We start from the raw sequence: 19245 nt of genomic DNA, 5'->3' as shown, positions 1-19245 counted from the left end.
ACAAAATAGGTTTTGTGTTGAGAAAAAATATACCTGCTGCAAAGCTACTCTTTGATTCATTTCATATTCCCTGAAGAGTAGAGCCCAGTCGGTTAAGAGATCTTACTGAGATCTTAAGCTTCAGACAGACAGACAGACAGACAGACAGACGGACAGACGGACAGACGGACAGACGGACAGACGGACAGACGGACAGACAGACATCGTTCTACTTTGTATTATAGATCATTTTATTTATTTACAGAAAAATGTGCGCGATAGCTATTAGAATCTAGAAAACCAATTAAAAAAGTGAATATTGTGATATAATTAATAATAAAAAAGTGATTTAAAATTTTTGACAAAAGACAATAAACAAAGAAATCATGGGATACAAAATAGATAGCTCGGAAAGAGCGTACAAGAAAAGGTGAGTTTTATTTTTGAAAGCGAAGCTTTTCTATAATTAGGGTCGGTCCGTCCGTCCGTAAGTCCGTCCGTCCGAGATAGATAGCTTTTATTCGTTAATTTAGGCATGTTAGAATTGTCCTATCGATTTCAAACTTTGCATCATGATTCCTGTAGTAGTTAAGTACAATTTAGAAAGCGTAGCAACTCTATAATCATTACCAAAATGTCCGTATGTTCATTTTAAACATGTTGATTTTTCTACTTTTTTAACAACAAATTTTCAAGTGTTCTAATTATCCGTTTTATCTGATTTTTGATATATTGATTCCTGGGACAACAAAGAACAATATTATAAGCGAAGCAACTCTATAATCAAGTCCAAAAATGTAAGTATGTCCATAAACATTATCCTGCTTCAAGCAGTTTTTCAACAAATTTATTTACTATTTACTTCGACTCTTATACTTTTAAATTCTGATTATTCAGTTCAGATACTATACAAGTGTTAATGTCCGTTTGTCCTACTGTTTCAGTGCTTTGCTTTTATGGATGTTGTCATCCTTGTTTTATTAGTAGCGCAACTACTCTATAGCAAAGGGTATGTTCGTTCAGGGAGGTAGGGGGACAATGGGCTTTTTATTACAGTCCTTAAAGTTTTATATTAATGTTTTCTTATTCGGTAGCCTAACAACTTTGAGGACTTTAATTAGATTTTGATTGGTTGGTTCATTCGATTGAGTTTTCAAACATTTCAACCTCTAATAGTAATCTAGTACCTAGTAGATTACCTCGTACAGGCGGGATTACAGTCCAGGACCTTTTCGACTTGGTGTATTGTCTAGGTCCTAGTCCAGCAATCCAGGATAACTAAGGATGACTGTTACGCACCCTTCTCTGTCCAAACACCCAAGGATATTAGGTTAAGTAACATCCAACAGACAACTAACTCTCTGTGATGCACTACCTTTGTTTGAGAAGTCCCAACTGTGCATGGTAACGAGTTGCGCCTGTTTTGGGCCAAGGCATTCCCCCTACTCTAACTATTTATGTCGCGCATCTGACATAGAAGCAGTAGAAACCATTTTTAACGTCTTTAGTTATGACGCGGTGTCGGACCGAAATTCGAACATATCACCTTCCCGACGACGAGCGGATGCGCTACGTGTTGAGCCACGGTCGCGGTTTAGTAATCTAGTAATCTACAAAAGGATTTATCGTCCTTCGCCTCATCTATTTAGATCCCAGATGTCCGTTCGCCTTGGTTTATTGCATTATTGCTCTTAATAAGATTTATTTCCGCTGGATTAGAACCGTTACTGAAAAATCATGTATCGCAATAAAGAGAATTTTCCATGAAAAAGGTAATAATTATAGGATTAATCCCTGTTTTCTTAGTAGGCCCCTAAGTGATAACAAAACTGTGATAAATACTATAATCTTCATATTAGTATGGCTCCGAATAGGATTTATTTTCGCTGGATTAGAACTGGTTCTGATCCCTTATAGAAAACCATGTATCGTATCGTATTATACAGAATTTTCTACGGAAAATCCCTGTTTTGGCGGCCCAGGTTCTTGGGCCCCTAAGGAACATCAACCCTCTAAATTATATATTTTTTATTTTACTAACCGCAAAAAACTGTTTAATAGTTTATTGCTATTAATTTTACATAATGATCAAATTTTCCTTTAAAAATGTTTGATGATCATAATGTCTATTTATTTATATACATCAATGTTAATCAACAAAATTTTAATGATTTGATTTTCTAAAAATAATTATAAAATACAGAGATCTTAAGGGATAGGACAATGGCCGATAAATTGATGTACATCCCAAAAGATTTTATACAAATTATTCCTTCTGTAGGTTACAATTAGTGATTTAAACGTTTAAACACTTAACTAGATAAACCAATCAATCAAAATTGAATAAAAGTCCCCAAAGTTGTTGAGCCAACGAAAAAGAAAACGTGTTTATAAAACTTTGGGGACCAGTGTAATAAACAGTCCTTTGTCCATTTAAAAAAAAACACAATAGAATATTAAAGATGGATTGTTTATTTATTTGAGTGAAGCAAAGGGGAAAGTGTCCTAATCCTGCAGGGCTACATTATAACCTTATTTTAAAGTTAGTATGTTTTTCAACCTATTTAAAAAAAATTACACTAATCTAAGACATGAAGATATATTTCGATTTTAGCAATCAGTTTCAATTCATTTTGTCTAAAAAAAATATAGGTATGAGACATTAGATAACAGCAAATATGATCAAAGATATTAAACATACATTTATATAGAACAATGTCACAAATTATTTTGAATCTTAGGTATCACCATAAAATACAGATGACAACTGAAAAAGTTTGAAATAAAACATTAGTTTTTAAAAAGAAAGGAGGAGTAAGAAATAATTCTTGGCCTAGTTTGAGTTATGGGGCGGGGCATGGTTTTTATTGAAGGAATTTTTTTGATGGTTAGGAAATAGGCGGAGTTTTGGATGGTGAGTTTGGTTGAAGGCGGAGACAGAAAAAAACTGGGAGGAGACAAAAAAGTGGGAGGAGTGGGGGGGGGGGTTATAAAAAGGTTGTGAATTTGTCTTTATAACCTACACTAAATTAGCTTAAGGTAAAAATATAACAATTAAAAAAAGATAAGGGTGGGAGGGACCATTTGACTAAAATTTTTTACCGGTACCTAAGGTTTTATATAAGTGGTCCCTACTTCATTGTCTCAAAAACATCAGAAAAATTTTTCTCGTATTCATTTGAATCCGGTGGATGGGAACCGGTTCTCATCCATACGAAAAAACTATGTCTAGCATCGTATTATATCCAGCTTTCTACGAATATAGAAATGTACAATCATAAGATTAAAACCAGTTTTTTAGCCCGTGCCTTCGGGGCTAAAAAAACTGGTTTTAATTTTATAATTGTACATTCTATATCCGCGGAAAGCTGTTTATAATACGGTGCGAGAAATAACTATTAAAATCTTGATTGTTTGGTTAACTTAACAATGTCCAGAATTTTCAACCAATTATTTAAATCTACACATATTTTTATTGTTATCATCATTAAGATGTACATCAATTATAATCCATTGTCTTATCCCTTAATATCCCTGATATCCTACGAATTTTCTCACAATTAGTGTACAGTAAGATATATAAGTTGGAAAGAACTTTAATGTTAGAGGGAGATTTGAAATCTGCATCCAATTTTAAGGATTTTTTTTTATAAAATTCGTTTTTTGTATAATTCTTTATCTAAAAGCGGAAATACAATTTAAGTAAATTAATTTTGACATCTGTGATTGGTGGATTAAAAAATTATCTGCGCTCTGATTGGAGAAGCTTCAGTGTCGTACATCATTCACCCAATTAGAGCGCAGGTAGTTTTTAATCCACCTATCCTATTGGTCAAAATTAATTAACTTAAATTATATTTCCGCTTTTAGATTAAGAATTATACAAAAAAAGAATTTTTTTTAAAAAATCCTTAAAATTGGATGCAGATTTCAAATCTCCCCCACAGTGCGTTCGACGATGCTTTGACTTTTAGGTCAGAACCTAAATTGGGACATAGTGCATTTCATTTCCCTTTGTTAGGTAACTTTATTTTACTTTTTAATAAAATCTAAAATGCAGCCGTTTTTGAGAAAATTGGATTTGAAAATTTCAAGTTCAATTTTCACCCCCTAGGAGTTACCGCATAATCATGACAAGAAAAGTAAAGATTATTTATTTAAAATGTTGAACAACTTTGCTTTTAAATTTCTTCATAAAACCACTCCTGAGTGAGTTGATGCATGCCCATTTTTGTCAGAAGCTTTGCTAAGGTCACGGAAATTCAGCCTTAAATAAATCATATATAGAGAGGTTTTATGAAAGACTTCATAAAAGCAAAGTTGTTCAAAATTTTAATTAGATAATCTTTGCCTTTCTTGTCATGATTATGCGGTAACTCCTAAGGGATGAAAATTGAACATGAAATTTTCAAATCTAATTTTCTCAAAAACGGCTGCAATTTCGATTTTATTGAAAAGTGAAATGAAGTTACCTAACCTAGGGTAATAAAATGCACTATGTCCCAATTTAGGTTCTGACACAAAAGTCAAAGCACCTTCAAACGCACTGTGCCCCCTAACATTAAAATTCCTTCCAACTTATATATCCTAGTACAGTATAAACTATAAAGTGTGTTACTTTATTTTATGTTTTATTATCATTTGGCCACAACTTGGTCAAAAATGCTCATAAATTAGACCTTTTTCGACCACAGATACTCAAATGGTTCCTTTACAAGCCCAATCAATCAGTTTTAAGATATCTTTATATTTCAAGAAAAATTTATGAAAATACTAAAAAACAGCAAATTTGGGTGTTACCTTTTATATGCACAGATACCATAAAATCAACAGAAAAAATACTTATTTTTACTTTTCTATCATTTTTAAAGTTTGATTCTGTTAAATTGGCTATTCTTGAAGGGATTTATGCATTGAAATATACTTAAACATAATATTGGGCAGAAATTAATGTATTTCAAAGAAAGAAAATTTAAAAATAAGAAATCCGACCTCTATCACTTCAGAGGAGAGCTGCAAACCTCCAGTTGACAGGATATAGTTTAATACTTGTTAGCAATAATAATTAGCCGAAAAAGTAAAACAAAAAGTTTTTTAATATGGTAAAAAAATGATAATCTAAATCTTAATTATGGAGATGATGATATGAAGGACGCTCTTACTGGTAGTGATGATGACCCAGATGGTATCCAAGTACATGAGCATTATAACAACTCGTCTATTGAACTATGGTTCAATTTTTGTATTTGTAGCAGCCTCCAATTAAAAGTTGTAACAAGAAATATAACCATCTTTTAAAAACTACTATATTTACCTTATGAATTGGAGAATTTAAAAACCATGATTGTATGTTTTGGGATTTCTCTTGATTGGAGAATGCTACAAATACAAAAATCGGACCATAGTTTAATAGATAAGTTGTCATAATGCTCATGTATTTGGATACCATCTGGGTCATCATCACCAACAGCAAGAGCGTCTTTAAGATCATCATCCCCAAAATTAAGATTTAGATTATAATTTTTTTTGCCATATTAAAAAACTTTTTATTTTACTTTTTGGGCTAATTATTATTGCTAACAAGTATTTAACTATATCCTGTCAACTGGAGGTTGGAAGCTGTCCTCTAAAGTGATAGAGGTCGAATTTCTTATTTTCAAAATTTTCTTTCTTTGAAATACATTAATTTCTGCCCAATATTATGTTTTAGTATATTTCAATGCATAAATCCCCTCAAGAATAGCCAATTTAACAGAATCAAACTTTAAAAATGATAGAAAAGTAAAAATAAGTATTTTTTTCTGTTGATTTTTCTTGAAATATAAAGATATCTTAAAACTGATTGATTGGGCTTGTAAAGGAACCATTTGAGTATCTTTGGTCGAAAAAGGTCTGATTTGTGAGCATTTTTGACCAAGTTGTGGCCAAATAATAATAAAACATAAAATAAAGTAACACACTTTATACATTTAATACAAGAATGACCTTCCCTATAGAAGGAATACATACAAGCATATTAATGATATATTAATAATTTATCAGTTACCAGGTATTTAAAGGGATATGATAAGACAATGGCTGATAAATTGATGTACATAACCAATGTTGATACACAAAATTACCCCTTCAGTAGATGACATATAGTGGTTGAAACGTTTGGACACTCAATTTAAAGAACAACCAATTAAAATTTAATAAAAGTTCCCAAAGTTTGAACGTTTGGGGACTAGTGTAATAAACAGCCCAATAATGTCCTCTCCCTCCCTGGTTTAAGGCTATTTTCTTGTCCTTTTTCGCCATCCCCTAGAGAATAGGGGCGAAGCAACAAGTTTAAAGATAAAATATTTACTAAAATCTTTTTTTTTAAACCTAGCCTTACATTGCAGCAAGAAGGATGGAGACTTGGAACTGTAAATAATTGTGGTACCCAAAGTATTAAACACATCCTTTCTGTTTCGTTGGCTTGAAAATTAGGGATTATTATTCAAAATTGATTGGGTGGTACAAACTAGTAGTGTTTAAACATTTATACCAACCACGTCAACAGAGGATTATTTTGTATATTATAATTGGGATGTACATCAATTCATAGTCCATTTTCTCATTTATTATATACCATTGTGATAGGAATCATAATTTTAACAAGGATTACAACATCCATAAAAGCGAAGCTCTGAAACGGTGTGACAACCGAACAATAACTATTGTAAAGTGTCAGAACTGAATATGAATGTATAAGTTTTGCCAAAATTATACGTAAATTTGTTGTAATACAGAATTCTGTTTAAGGACATTCTGACATTTTTAATACTTAATTATAGAGATGCCTTGCTCAAAATATTGGAACTTATTGTAATAGGAATCAGTAATCTATAAACCAGATCAATCGCTTGATTTTATCACATAAAAAATTGTTGTTAAAAAGTAAAAAAAATCAACATATGGTAATGATTATAAAGTTGCTACGCTTTCTAAATCGTACCTAACTACTACAGGAATCATCATAGATAAGCTTCGCCCTTAAAAAGAAATAAAGGCCTGTTGTACTAAGATGTACATCATACAGTGAATTATTTTTTATTACATGCAATTATCAAATTTAATTAGATAGATCTACCACAGGTTTTAATTTCATTTTGCCGATGTTGCAATAAATCACCTTGAAAAAGAGTTGTATACAGGGAGGGAGGGGACACTGGGATGTTTATTTAACTAGCCCCCAAAGTTTCATTATTGCGTTTTCTTATTTGTTGGCTTAACAAGTTTAGGAACTTTAATGAATTTTGATTAGTTGGTAAGGGACCAAACGATTTAACCGTTAATTGTAATGGATAATTTGGTGTATAATCATTGGGGTTGTACGTCAAATTATCGTCCATTGTCTTATCCTTTTAGATACCTGGTTGTATGCCTTGTATGTATATAAAATTATGTGTGTGTGTGTGTCTGTGTGAGGGAAGGATCTCGCTAACGGCTGAACGCATATTTAGTTCTTCAGTGAAGATTTAATACTATATTTGTAAGGGTACCTACACCCTCCCAAGAGAAATCGAGAAATAATATGGAACACCCACCCAAACTCTAGGCCAGGGTGATGTAATAATTGAGTAGCGCCCACGAGAATTGCGGGTCAGCATGTAATGTAACATAGAATACTCAAGGGATCTAAAGGGATAAGACAATTGCCGATAAATTAATGTACATTACCAATGACGATACACAAAATTATCCCTTCTGTAGAATTAGTAGTTGAAACGTTTAGTTGAAACACACAACTAAATGAATCAACCAATAAAGTCCCAAAAGTTGCTAAGACAACGAATAAGAAAACGTTATTATTAAATTTTGGTTACTAGTGTAATAAACAGCCCAATGTCCCCTCCCTCCCTCATACATACATATAGAATTGAATCTTTTTGCTTTTCAGGGAATCCATGAGAGACAGTGTGCGGTCAGGATCTGTATCTTCCGGAACTATATCCCCCATATCCTCCACATCCCTTAGGACTCCAAGCAGTAATAAAGCACCCAAGGTAAGAAAATAGCCTGAAACCTGCCTTGAAACAATACCAAACTCCTGTTTACAGCATCTTATTGGACATACTTACTTTCATTCACACATATAGAATATCAGGCTATTACTTTATTGTATAACTAGCGGCTTTGCCCCTAGCCTCTAGGGGCTTTGCCCCATGAGGTAATTAAAAAAATAAATAAAAATTGGAGGTGCACCCACTATTTTTGAACTTTACAAAAAAAATTGAGGGTGATTTTTTTGTTTTTTGGGGTGTTTGGGGGTGTTACAACTCCCAAGAAAATAGCCTAAAACTACCATAGGACCAGTATGTATATTCCCTGAAGAGTAGAATACGATCGGTTCAGTGGTTACCGAGATCTTAAGGGACAGACAGACAGACGGACGGACGGACAGATATCATTCTACTTTGTATTATAGATTGTATACAGCTACTACGCACCTCTAGTCCCCAATTTAAATTTTAAATTGTGGTTTATTTTTCAATTTAAATTTTTTTATGACACTGCTCTTTAGTTCATTATTTCCCATTGTTCGTCCATAGTATTTGAGCTTTGCTACTTATGGATGTTGTCATCCTTGTTTATATAAAATTCCAAAATTAGATTTAATACATATTACAAAATAAATGAATCAAAACGGAATTAAAGAGGAGGCGAGGATCTATTGACGTACATCCAGTATATATTTATATAAGATTCAGCATAAATAGTATGAAATTAATAATGAATTAATATTCTTCTAATGCTGTGTACTAAAATACCAAAAGTTAACAAAGAGAGAGGGGACAATGGGCTGTTTTTTATGCGAGTATTCCAAAGTTTTATAATAACGTTTTTAATTCATTAACTTTTGGGAATTTAATGAATTTTGATTAAGATGAGTGGCCAAACGTTTCAACCACTAACTGCAATCTACAGAAGGGTAATTTTGTGCATCATAATCATCAATTTATCGGCCATTATCTTATCCCTTTAGATCCCTAAAAGGTTAAAGTTTAATTCAATAATAATTAATTGCAAATCTTTTTCAATTTAAAGATTTTAAAAAATATATTAAACTTAACCCCCTGTATTCTATGCGTTACTTTTGCCTATAACTTTTTTATATCCTAAACACAGTGTGTCCTTAAGTAAGAAGAGTGTTTTTAGTTAATCTATTTTCTGTTTAATCTGTTAATCTATTACAGCTTATTTCTAAGCAGGATATTTTTGAAAAAAAAGTGTTTTTCAATGATTATCTTGAAGTAATGATTTTGGATGAAGAAATGATTTTTTTCTAATCTTCTGTACTTTTCGTATTTTAAACAAATTCAAGAAACGAAGCACAATTAAACAGCGTCAGTTCAGTGGTTATTGAGATTTTAAACTACAGACAAAAACACTTACTACTCTAGAACAGTGCAAAACTATTTTCAGACCTTTTAGGGAAATTGTATTGGTTGTTAATGTTGGGTTTAGAATTAGATAAAGGTTAAGAATTAAATTTCAAGACTTACCCTAGACAAGACCTTTACTGTTGCCCTAATTTTATATTCTTTCCAGGTTTTCATTGGTCAATCAAAATATATACTGCCCTGTGTATTAGCCTATCATTGATCATTTTTATTGTATGACATCATTTTTTTGGCACTATAAAGAGCATTAAGTAATGGGAAAATGGTTAATAGATTGTTGTACAATCATCAATAAAATTACCTCTTCTACAGATTAAGATTAAAAGTTTTAACACTGGTAGTTTGAACCAATAAATGGAAATTTTTATAAAATTACCTAAAGCTTTTAAGCCAACGAATGGAAGAACTTATTTATAAAGTTTTAGTTAAAAGTATGATTTATAGCCTCCCCCCCCCTTCTCTCTCTCTCTCTCTGATTTCTTTTATCATTATTTCTAAAATTTCTATTCATTAAAAAAACGTCTGCTACAAATCACGTATATAGTTAGCAGTTTATGTAGCGTAGCAAATCTATTATTAGGACATTTCTGTATGTATTCACGTATAAATTTTCTTTCCTGGCACAGACAAACACTTAATGAAACAAAAAGACACACTCTTCAATCCAAGTATTAGCCTCTAGAGGAAAAATATGGCCTAAAACCATCCCATAAACATTTATAAGGCTTCACTGAAAAGTACATCTAATTCGAACCAGAATCTTTCGACATCTTTAGCTTCAGACAAAAAGTAAATAAAGTAAAAAGTATTTTTTGTTTGAAGCTTTAGATTTCAATAACAACTGAACCGAATGAGATCAACATTTGTGGTAAGTTTCATATAGGTCCTGGGATGGCTTTAGGTTATTTTATATTTAGATTTATGTTTTGGGATGGTTTAAGGCTATTTTTCGGCCCCTTCACTCACCATTTGAATAAAGAGCACCTAGATGCTATTTGCGCAGCGCTAGTGTTCAAATACTTCATGTTTCATTAATTAAACTCTAGCAAAATAATCTTAGGGATCTAAAGGGATAAGACAATGGCCGATAAATTGATGCACATTCCTAATGATAATACACAAAATTAACCCTTCTGTAGATTAAAATTAGCGGTTAAAACAATCATCTTAATAAACCAACCAATCAAAATTCAGTAGAAGTCCTCAAAAATGTTAAGCCAAAGAATAAGAAAAGGTTATTCTAAATTTTGGGGACTAGTGTAATAAACAGCCCTAATTTTAATCTAGGAAAGGGGTAATTTTGTGTGTCATTATTGGGAATGTACATCAAGTAATCAACCATTGTCTTATCCCTTTAGATCCCTGCATTTTAGCCGTTCTTTTATTGGCATAGTGATACTTATGAAAATATTATGCAATGGTAAGCTTTGATTTTAGAAAGAAGCATACAAAAATAAATTGTTTACGTCAATTCGTATGGATAATGATCAATTCTATTTAAGTTAAGCTTTCTAATCAAGCCCAAAAGTTAATAACAAAAGCCGTATAAAAGAACAAGGATGACAACATCCATAAAAGCGAAGCACTGAAACGGTAGGACAAACGGACATTAACACTTGTATAGTGTCAGAACTGAATAATCATAATATAAATGTATAAGAGTCAAAGCAAAATTGTAAGTAAATTTGTTGAAAAACTGCTTGATTCAGGATAATGTTTATGGACATACTTACATTTTTAGGACTTGATTATAGAGTTGCTTCGCTTATTACATTATACTTTGTTGTCCCAGGAATCAATATACCAAAAATCAGATCAATCGGATGATTTGATCACATAAAAATTTGTTGTTAAAAAAGTAAAAAAATCAACATGTTTAAAATGGACGTACGGACATTTTGGTGATGATTATAGGGTTGCTACGCTTTCTAAATCGTACCTAACTATTAAAGAAATCATCATGCAAAATTTGAAATCGATAGGACAATTCTAACATGCCTAAATTAACGAAAAAAGCTATCCGTTACGGACGTACGGACGGACCGACCCTAATTATAGAAAAGCTTCGCTTTTAAAAACGTATTATCAAATGATTTTTTTTCTATGCTAGTATTAAAAATTTAAGTAGAAGCCCTAGAGATTTTTAAAGATTAGATAAAAAGGTTTTAGCAGAGATCTAAAAGGATAAGAAAATGGCCGATAAATAGATATGCATCTCCAATGATGATTCACAAAAATACCCCTTCTGTGGATTACAATTAGTGATTGAAACGTTTAGACACTCATCTAAATGAACTAACCAGTTAAATTTCAATCAAAGTCCCTAAATTGTTAAGCTAACAAATAAGAAAACGTTATTTTAAGACTTTGGGGACTAGTGTAATAAACAGCGCAATGTCCCCTCCCTCCATGGGTATTAGGCACTTATTGTTAAAATTTTTTTTCATTTAAACACAAATAACATGAAACAAACGAAACAAACTATAATATTTTTGGATTTTTAAGTGAAATACAGAAAAATTATTCAATATTACACAGATAGTTATGTTTTTAAAGTTCAACTGAAGTTTTTAAAATGATTTTTATTTCATGTACAAAATCATTCATTAAATAAACAAACATTTAACTAATAAGTAAGCTATTATTATAGTTATAACACAATGGGAAAAAATCATGATAAGTTAGAAGGGTTTAAAATAATTAATGTTTATGAGATTATCAGCAACACAATGTTACAACATAATAATATATAGGCAAACTATAATTGTGAGTTTGATACTGTGTAACATAATATGATAATTAATATATGATAAAAGTTGACGTTTTTTGCTACAGCATTTAACATCTTTAGTTATGACGCAGTTTTTGCTACGATTCGATATTTTTGAAGACGATTGGTTGATTTTGAAGCCAATTAATAACCTTTGTTATTTAGGTGTTGGCAGTTGTTATCGCGACCATGGTTGTTGTCGCACTTGTCACAGGAATCACCTTTTATCTCCTAGAAATTGAGAAGCAAGAGCTGGCAGATGCAGGTATTTAAAATCAGAGTTCTAAAGGGACTCAAGACAATGGCCAATAAATTGATGTACATCCTCAATGATGATATAAAAAAATATCCCTTCTGTATATTAAAATTGGTGGTTAGAACGTTTGAACACTGAACGTAATCCATCAACCAATCAAAATTCACTAAAGTCCCCAAAGTTGTTATGTCAACGAATAAGAAAACGTTATCAGAAAACTTTGGGGACAAGAGTAATAAACACTAAACAGCCCATTTTTCTTATTCTCTCTGTATCAAAATACTCTACAACCCTTTAACCACCACCTCATACCATTTCTGACATTTACTTATTACCAAAAGGCAGAATTTTACACCTCATGGACAATCTTTTAGTCGCATGGATTTTTAAACATATGTGGTTTGGGTTAATTAGGTATTAAAAGAACCCATCAAGGATTGGGCTTCTGTGGACCACTTAACGCTTTTGGGGATATCATCCCATCTTTTTTTTTCAGACTCCGTTGTCTATTTTTCTGAGGGCTATACAAGCAGCGAGGCAAACCAGCGGTCACTGGACAGCTCCACGGAGCCGCAGCTGGCGCTGAAGAGCGAGGACGGACAGCTGCTGGATCTAACCGATGGGCAGTTGGCGGCGGCCGGAGGCCTGAAGGAGGCACGCAAGAGTATTATGGATTTTATCAACAGACAGAAGTTGATTGAGCTGGCTAAATTGAAGCTGCTTGAAATAAGGTAATTGAATCATAAATTAAAAACACAGTGATTTTTAAACATCTCCAATGATGGTAAACAAAAATTCACCTATTGAAGATTAAAATTGTTTGTTGAAAAGTTTTGCCGCTCATAGTACAGAAACAACCAATCAAAATTCAAAGTACCCAAAATTTTTGGTATAACGTGGTTAAAAAAAACTTTGGATACCAGTTTAATTTACAGTCCAAAGTTCCCAATCAACAACCTATATTAACCTAAACTAACCAACATGTCATCATTTGAGCAAAGGTCATTGATATATTTATCTGTAGTGAATGAATTCAATAGCAACCATATGTTTACTCTTGATTATAATAAAGGGATGTAAGAACTTATAAATGGGCTAATAAATAAGAAAATAAGATCTCTTAATTTAGGTATATAGAGGGATAGATTTATAAAAAAGACATCTTTAGTAATTATGCCATCAAAATCAGAGATCAAAAGGGATTAGACAATGGCCGACAAATTGATGAACATCAACAATGATGATACACAAAATGAACCCGTCTGTAAATTACATTTAGTGGTTGATACGTTAGGACACTCAAATTAATGAACCAACCAATCAAAATTATTTAGTCACCAAAGTTGTTGAGCCATCGAATTAGAAAAGGTTATCATTAAACTTTGGGGACTAGTGTAATAAACAGCCCAATGTCTCCTCCTTCCCTTCATCAAAATGATATTGATAAAAACCTTCTAAAATGGCTTAATCGCTGGATTTGATAGCTTTTCTAAATCTGCCAAAAACATAAAAAATGACAGTCGGACAGACAAACAAACGGACCAACCCCCATAGTTATAGAGTAGCATAGCTACTACACAGTTGTTATTATCCTTGAATAAACAAATATTGAGTTTGGAGTTGGTTGGAGAAAATTCAAGAAGGGAGGGGACATTGGTCTGATAATTATTATGAAATCCATAGTTTTATTATCCCCCTCTTGTTCGACGACGGCTCAAAACTTTGGGTACTTTCAATAAATCTCGATTAGTTGGTTCAAACTAGAAGAGTCCAATTTTCCAACCAATAATTCAAATCTTCATTAGGAATGTACATTTTCTTATCCCTTCAGGTCCCTGGAGTATGAAGTGTAGGAAAATATGATTTATCAAAAACTATGCCCGTGGCATTCACAAAAATAACATTGACCTTGCTACTAGAGAGATTGTGGACAATAGGCTGTTTATTACACTAGTTCCCAAAGTTTTATAAGCGCACTTTTACTCAGTTTTGATTTGTTAGTTTATAAAGTTGAGTGTTTAAACGTTTCAATCATCAATTTCTATCCCATGAATGTCACCATGAAAGTGTGGGGGGGGGGTTAACGTTATTATCTCAGCTACTTTTAAAAATAGATGTAATTTTTTTGATTAGATCAAATAAATTAGATCAAAAAGTGCACTGAAACCACCTCCTTTATTTTTTAACAAAGAAGGGTAAGAGAAGGGTGGGGTAGTTTTTCCAGTTTCATAACCACGAGGGGCCCCAACATTGCGGGGCTATCCAATATTACCTAACCTAACCTTACCTAAAGTAATAAACAAACTAACAAAACTGATCCTTACTTTTTATATAATTATAAAACAAAAGTGGGGGGGGGGGGGCTAAGCTCGACTATACACTTTGGGGGAAACCACTGGATGTAATTAAAATTATTTAATTTTTAGAGAGGAAGAATCTGAGAATCCCGAGCTACTGGACCAAGTTGATCAGTTTCTGAGACCAATCAAGGCAGCCAATCAATTTGTACTGAGCTGGATCTTTAAATCGTTTAATGGTGCGCTGAATCGGGGCGATGCAGTTCGGCGCACCTAGATATTATTAGATTTCAATCTTTAAATCAAAATGGAATGGGCGAATCAGCGCGTCAGTGGCGCGGTACTCAACGAGTGACATTGCTGCGCCAAACCAGAGTGAACTGGATCGCCCCGATTCAGCGCACCATTAAACAATTTAAAGATCCAGCTCTGTAGTTTTATCCAGAGAGGTAAAAGGGACATTGGACTGTAAATGATACTGGTACCCATAGTTTTATAAACATTGTATCTAATTCAGTGACACAAGAACCCTAATTATAATGTAGAGAAGGGGTAATTTTGTTTATCATCATTTGTGATGTACACTAGTTTACCGTTCATTGTCTTATCCCTTAGGCAGACGGTTGGTAACAACATAGGTCCCAATGCACTAACTATTACAGACAACCAACCCTTTGATTGGATGACCTTTTCTGGGAGTCATAACTTTGCACGGTCATAAGTTGCACCTGTTTTGAGACAAGGCACTCTCTCTTCGTTACTTTAACTTTAAATGTCGCGCATCTGATATAGCAGCAGTAGGGAACAACTTTTAACGTCTTTAGTTATGACGAGAATCCACCCCTATATCATCCATAATTGAGAATATTCCACGACACGAGCAGAATATGTTATTAGTGACTAAAATTCTGTCTGTCTGTATTTATATAAAATAAGATCTCGGAAACGACTTGACCAATCTTTTTAAAAATTTAGAATTTGTCCATTTGAGGTTGAAGGCTATTTGACAGGTAGATTATTTATGTAGGAGGTGAAAGTCACTCAAAAATCAGCCACGTGACGTCATAAACATGAGGGAGACGAGAGGAGAAGTAGGAAAGAAAATCCCTAAAAAAAGATTGATTATCCCTCATTTTTATGACGTCACCTGGTTGATTTTTGAGTGACTTTCTCCTTCCAACTTATTTATTTTAAAACAAACTAGTTACTTCGCCCCTAGTCTCTATGGGATAAACAGAAAAGACATGTATAAACATTCCCTGAAAAGTAAAACTCATTCTGACCAGCATTTTCTGGGATCTTTAGCTTACTACTTTATATTACAGGACTACATATACTAGAGGCCACTATAAGAAACTTCTTAATTTGTCTCTGACGTATTTATAAAAAATATTAAAAGGTTAAAAATAATTAAAACCTATCTTAAAAAACACACCCACATTTTCTCAAAGCGTCGTTTTTTTTGTAAGGGACGCCCTTAAAGTGTTCAATATCCCAAGAAAGGTTTTCTTTATTGCAAAGCCATTTTCAACAAGAATATCTGCATTAATAACAGCTAATTAGGCAGACGGACAAACGAACATTAACAACCAATAAAAAGTTTCTCTCAAAGTGCCTTTCTAGCACTGAACCCCCCCCCCCCCCCTATTCTCGAAACAAAATTAAAATTATATGAGAAGTTATTTAGTTTTACATTGCCTAACTTCTGCGATATGTCATAACCTCTTTGGGCTACCCAGTACCCAATATAGCCTAACCTAATATAAAGTATATATAAACATAGCCCTTTCCAACCAATTTGATACTTAAGACAGGAGGGTATATGGGTGGGGTTGTAAGTGCTCAAAATGGCACTTTCGGGAAGCTGCCTAATGTACTGTAAATCTGACGAATATTATACAAATTTTCGTGTATAGTCCCTTTCGTGGCAACGCCCCTTACGGGGCGTTTCTTCGTATTTTCACAGTAGCTTTTCCTCCTATTTCTAGCCCCGGCGGGGGGCTCTAATCCTGAGTGGCCAATTGCCTAACCCTGCGGGGCAATCAACTAAACCAATATAACATAACCTAAAATAACCTATAAAAAGCCATTTAAGGGGAGTTGCCTTGAAAGGGACTATACCCAAATTTTCTACTATGGTTTTTCATGCGGACGGACATATTATATTATGGAGTAGTAGAGTAAGAAAAGGGTTTATATGAATAAGGGAGTCAATAAGGGGTGCAGAAACTTATAGAAGTCATACGCATCTCAAAAAGCCGGTTGATAGAAGTTTTACTAATGGTTTCTTTCTTTACCTGAAAACCATATAAAATTATATAAAAATTATGGCTTTGATTATTAAGAAAACAATTTCTGAATAGAAAAACCTTTAATAGTTAATTCTTGCATCGTATATAAACAGCTTTCTGTGGTTATAAAATGTACAATTATAAGATTAAAACCAGTTTTTATATTTGTAGAAAACTGGATATAATACGATGCTAGTTTTTTTAGTATGGATGAGAACCGGTTCTTATCCACCGGTTTCGAATGAATACGAGAATACAGTTTAGATCAAGAATCCTATAAATGGAACATTGGTAAAACAGTGTAGGATCTATCCTACCACATTATTGGTTAGAACGTGTACACCTTTTGATACGAAATGACAGATATTTTCAAAAAGGTCAGCTATCATGGGTTTTAAACGTGGTTGACTAAATTGAAGCTAATTCGGCCGCTAGAAATTCCGTTTTTCTGAAGGATCCGGATTAATCATCTATAGTTATAAATCTATTTTTAAAGCATTTTTATCTATGCCTTTAATAAATCTAAAATTAGTTCTTATAAGAAAAGGTGTGAATTAACTTACGAATATAATTTGGTATATTATATTCGCAGACATATTAATAAGACACAAATAGCAAATAAATAGACAGGAATGGTGATTTCATTTTTCATTATTGGGGCTGTAAATTTATTTATTGTTCATTGTCTTATCCTTTAAGATCCCTACATTTTTAAAAAATATTTTAAATTATTACTGAATAATACTTTACTGTCAATCTTGCATAAAGTCATTCAGCTGTGTACTTCAATAATTTTCTTTCCTTTTTTATTTGAAAATTTATCCCCACCCTAAATTATTTAGCCTAAAAGAAAATTGTGAAAAATTTTAGGCCCCAGGCGCAGTCCAATCCATCTTGTATCAAATCATATAAAAAATCTTCGGGGTTCAGAAAATGACATTTTGTTGGTTTTCATCTGAAACAGGGAGGGGACAATGGACTGTAAACGATTCTACCCCCAAAGTTTATAATCTCAATGACTTCTAATGAGCGACTGCGTCACTAGAGGCCTTGAGGGTGTACTTCCCAAATAATAAATATTGATAATTCTGGGACTAATAAAAAGCTTCTCTGAACAGGTGAACCATATTTATCCAGCGATTACAGTCATTAAACTTATTTTCTTAGTAAACAAAAATCAGTAAAAAAGATAATAATAATCTTATTTTCTTGACAATTATTATGTCTCTAAAATAGGTTAATTAGTAAAAAGCGAGGGTTCTATACAATTAATTAATGCATTAAACTTATTGAAAACTATCCGTTCGTCGATAGAATATTTCTTGTTTTTAACAGTTTAAAATATATTTGCAATGTAAGTCCTTATTATAAAATTTAATTTTTATTCAAATAATACGACGATTTAATTTTTGACAGCCTAATCTAATTAACTGCCTGCCTAGCCGCGGGCGCTCGGCCCCCTTGCCTATAACCTAACCTAACCTTACCTAAATATTGTAAAAAAAATATTAAAAATTTGAAAAAAAAACTGCCAACCACTTTTTGTAAAATCCACGAAATTTTAAACTATAAATAAGTTAATGTACATTAAACATTCATATATATAGGTTAGGTTAGGTTAAGTTTTAGGCAAGGGGACCAAGCGCCCGCGGCTAGGCAGGCCAGGGGGCCGAGCTCTGCGGCCATGACCTTCTAGCATTACGATTTATTGAATGTTTGTCTTTTGTAGGTGTTGGTCTTTTGTATGTGTTGGTCTTTTGAAGAGTGGGTCTTTTGTAGGTGTTGGTCTTTTGTAGCAACGCCTAGTTGGTCTTTTGTAGCAACGCCAAAATGATACCAATGATACCAAGAACCTTTACATTAAAAAAAACAGAAACCTTAAAAAGTAACATTTTTCATGCTATAAACAACATGTTAAAAAAACGATTTTAAAATCAAATTATAAACTAAGTTGTTTTTAAATTCAAAATTGCGTTTTTAAAATTTGAATTAATGAATATAAATTTTTGTGTCATTTCAAAATTCATACTAAATACGCATTAGAAAATGTTTCAGCGAAACAACGCCTGCCAAAAATTACTTCTTTACTTTACTACTAATGGCTACTCCCCTAGAAGCCCCTTGGGACACTTGAGGAAGGGTAAGTGACCAACCTCTTTAAATTCTAGTCTTAAAAAGAAAAAAAAATCGATGGAGGTTTATTATTATTTTGAAGGTTGGG

The 19245-nt window shown here is 32.8% G+C and overlaps 1 protein-coding gene across 1 annotated transcript in view; it reads left to right on the top strand.

The window, feature by feature from the left end:
* Positions 1-248: 248 nt before the first annotated feature.
* Positions 249-19245, top strand: part of LOC145319774 (uncharacterized) — an 82191-nt gene continuing 63194 nt past the window's right edge. The window contains exons 1-5 of the mRNA XM_080162121.1: positions 249-409; positions 7907-8012; positions 12346-12445; positions 12933-13167; positions 14863-14926. Of these exons, the coding sequence (XP_080018247.1) occupies positions 366-409; positions 7907-8012; positions 12346-12445; positions 12933-13167; positions 14863-14926 (549 nt within the window). The 5' untranslated portion in view covers positions 249-365. The remainder of the gene's footprint in view (positions 410-7906; positions 8013-12345; positions 12446-12932; positions 13168-14862; positions 14927-19245) is intronic.

Source organism: Acartia tonsa, chromosome 5, assembly GCF_053477335.1.
Source record: "Acartia tonsa isolate MP-2025a chromosome 5, ASM5347733v1, whole genome shotgun sequence".
In the NCBI taxonomy this organism is placed as follows: domain Eukaryota; kingdom Metazoa; phylum Arthropoda; class Copepoda; order Calanoida; family Acartiidae; genus Acartia; species Acartia tonsa.
The sequence above is the reverse complement of the archived record's forward strand: the minus strand, read 5'-3'. Positions and strand labels throughout refer to the sequence as shown.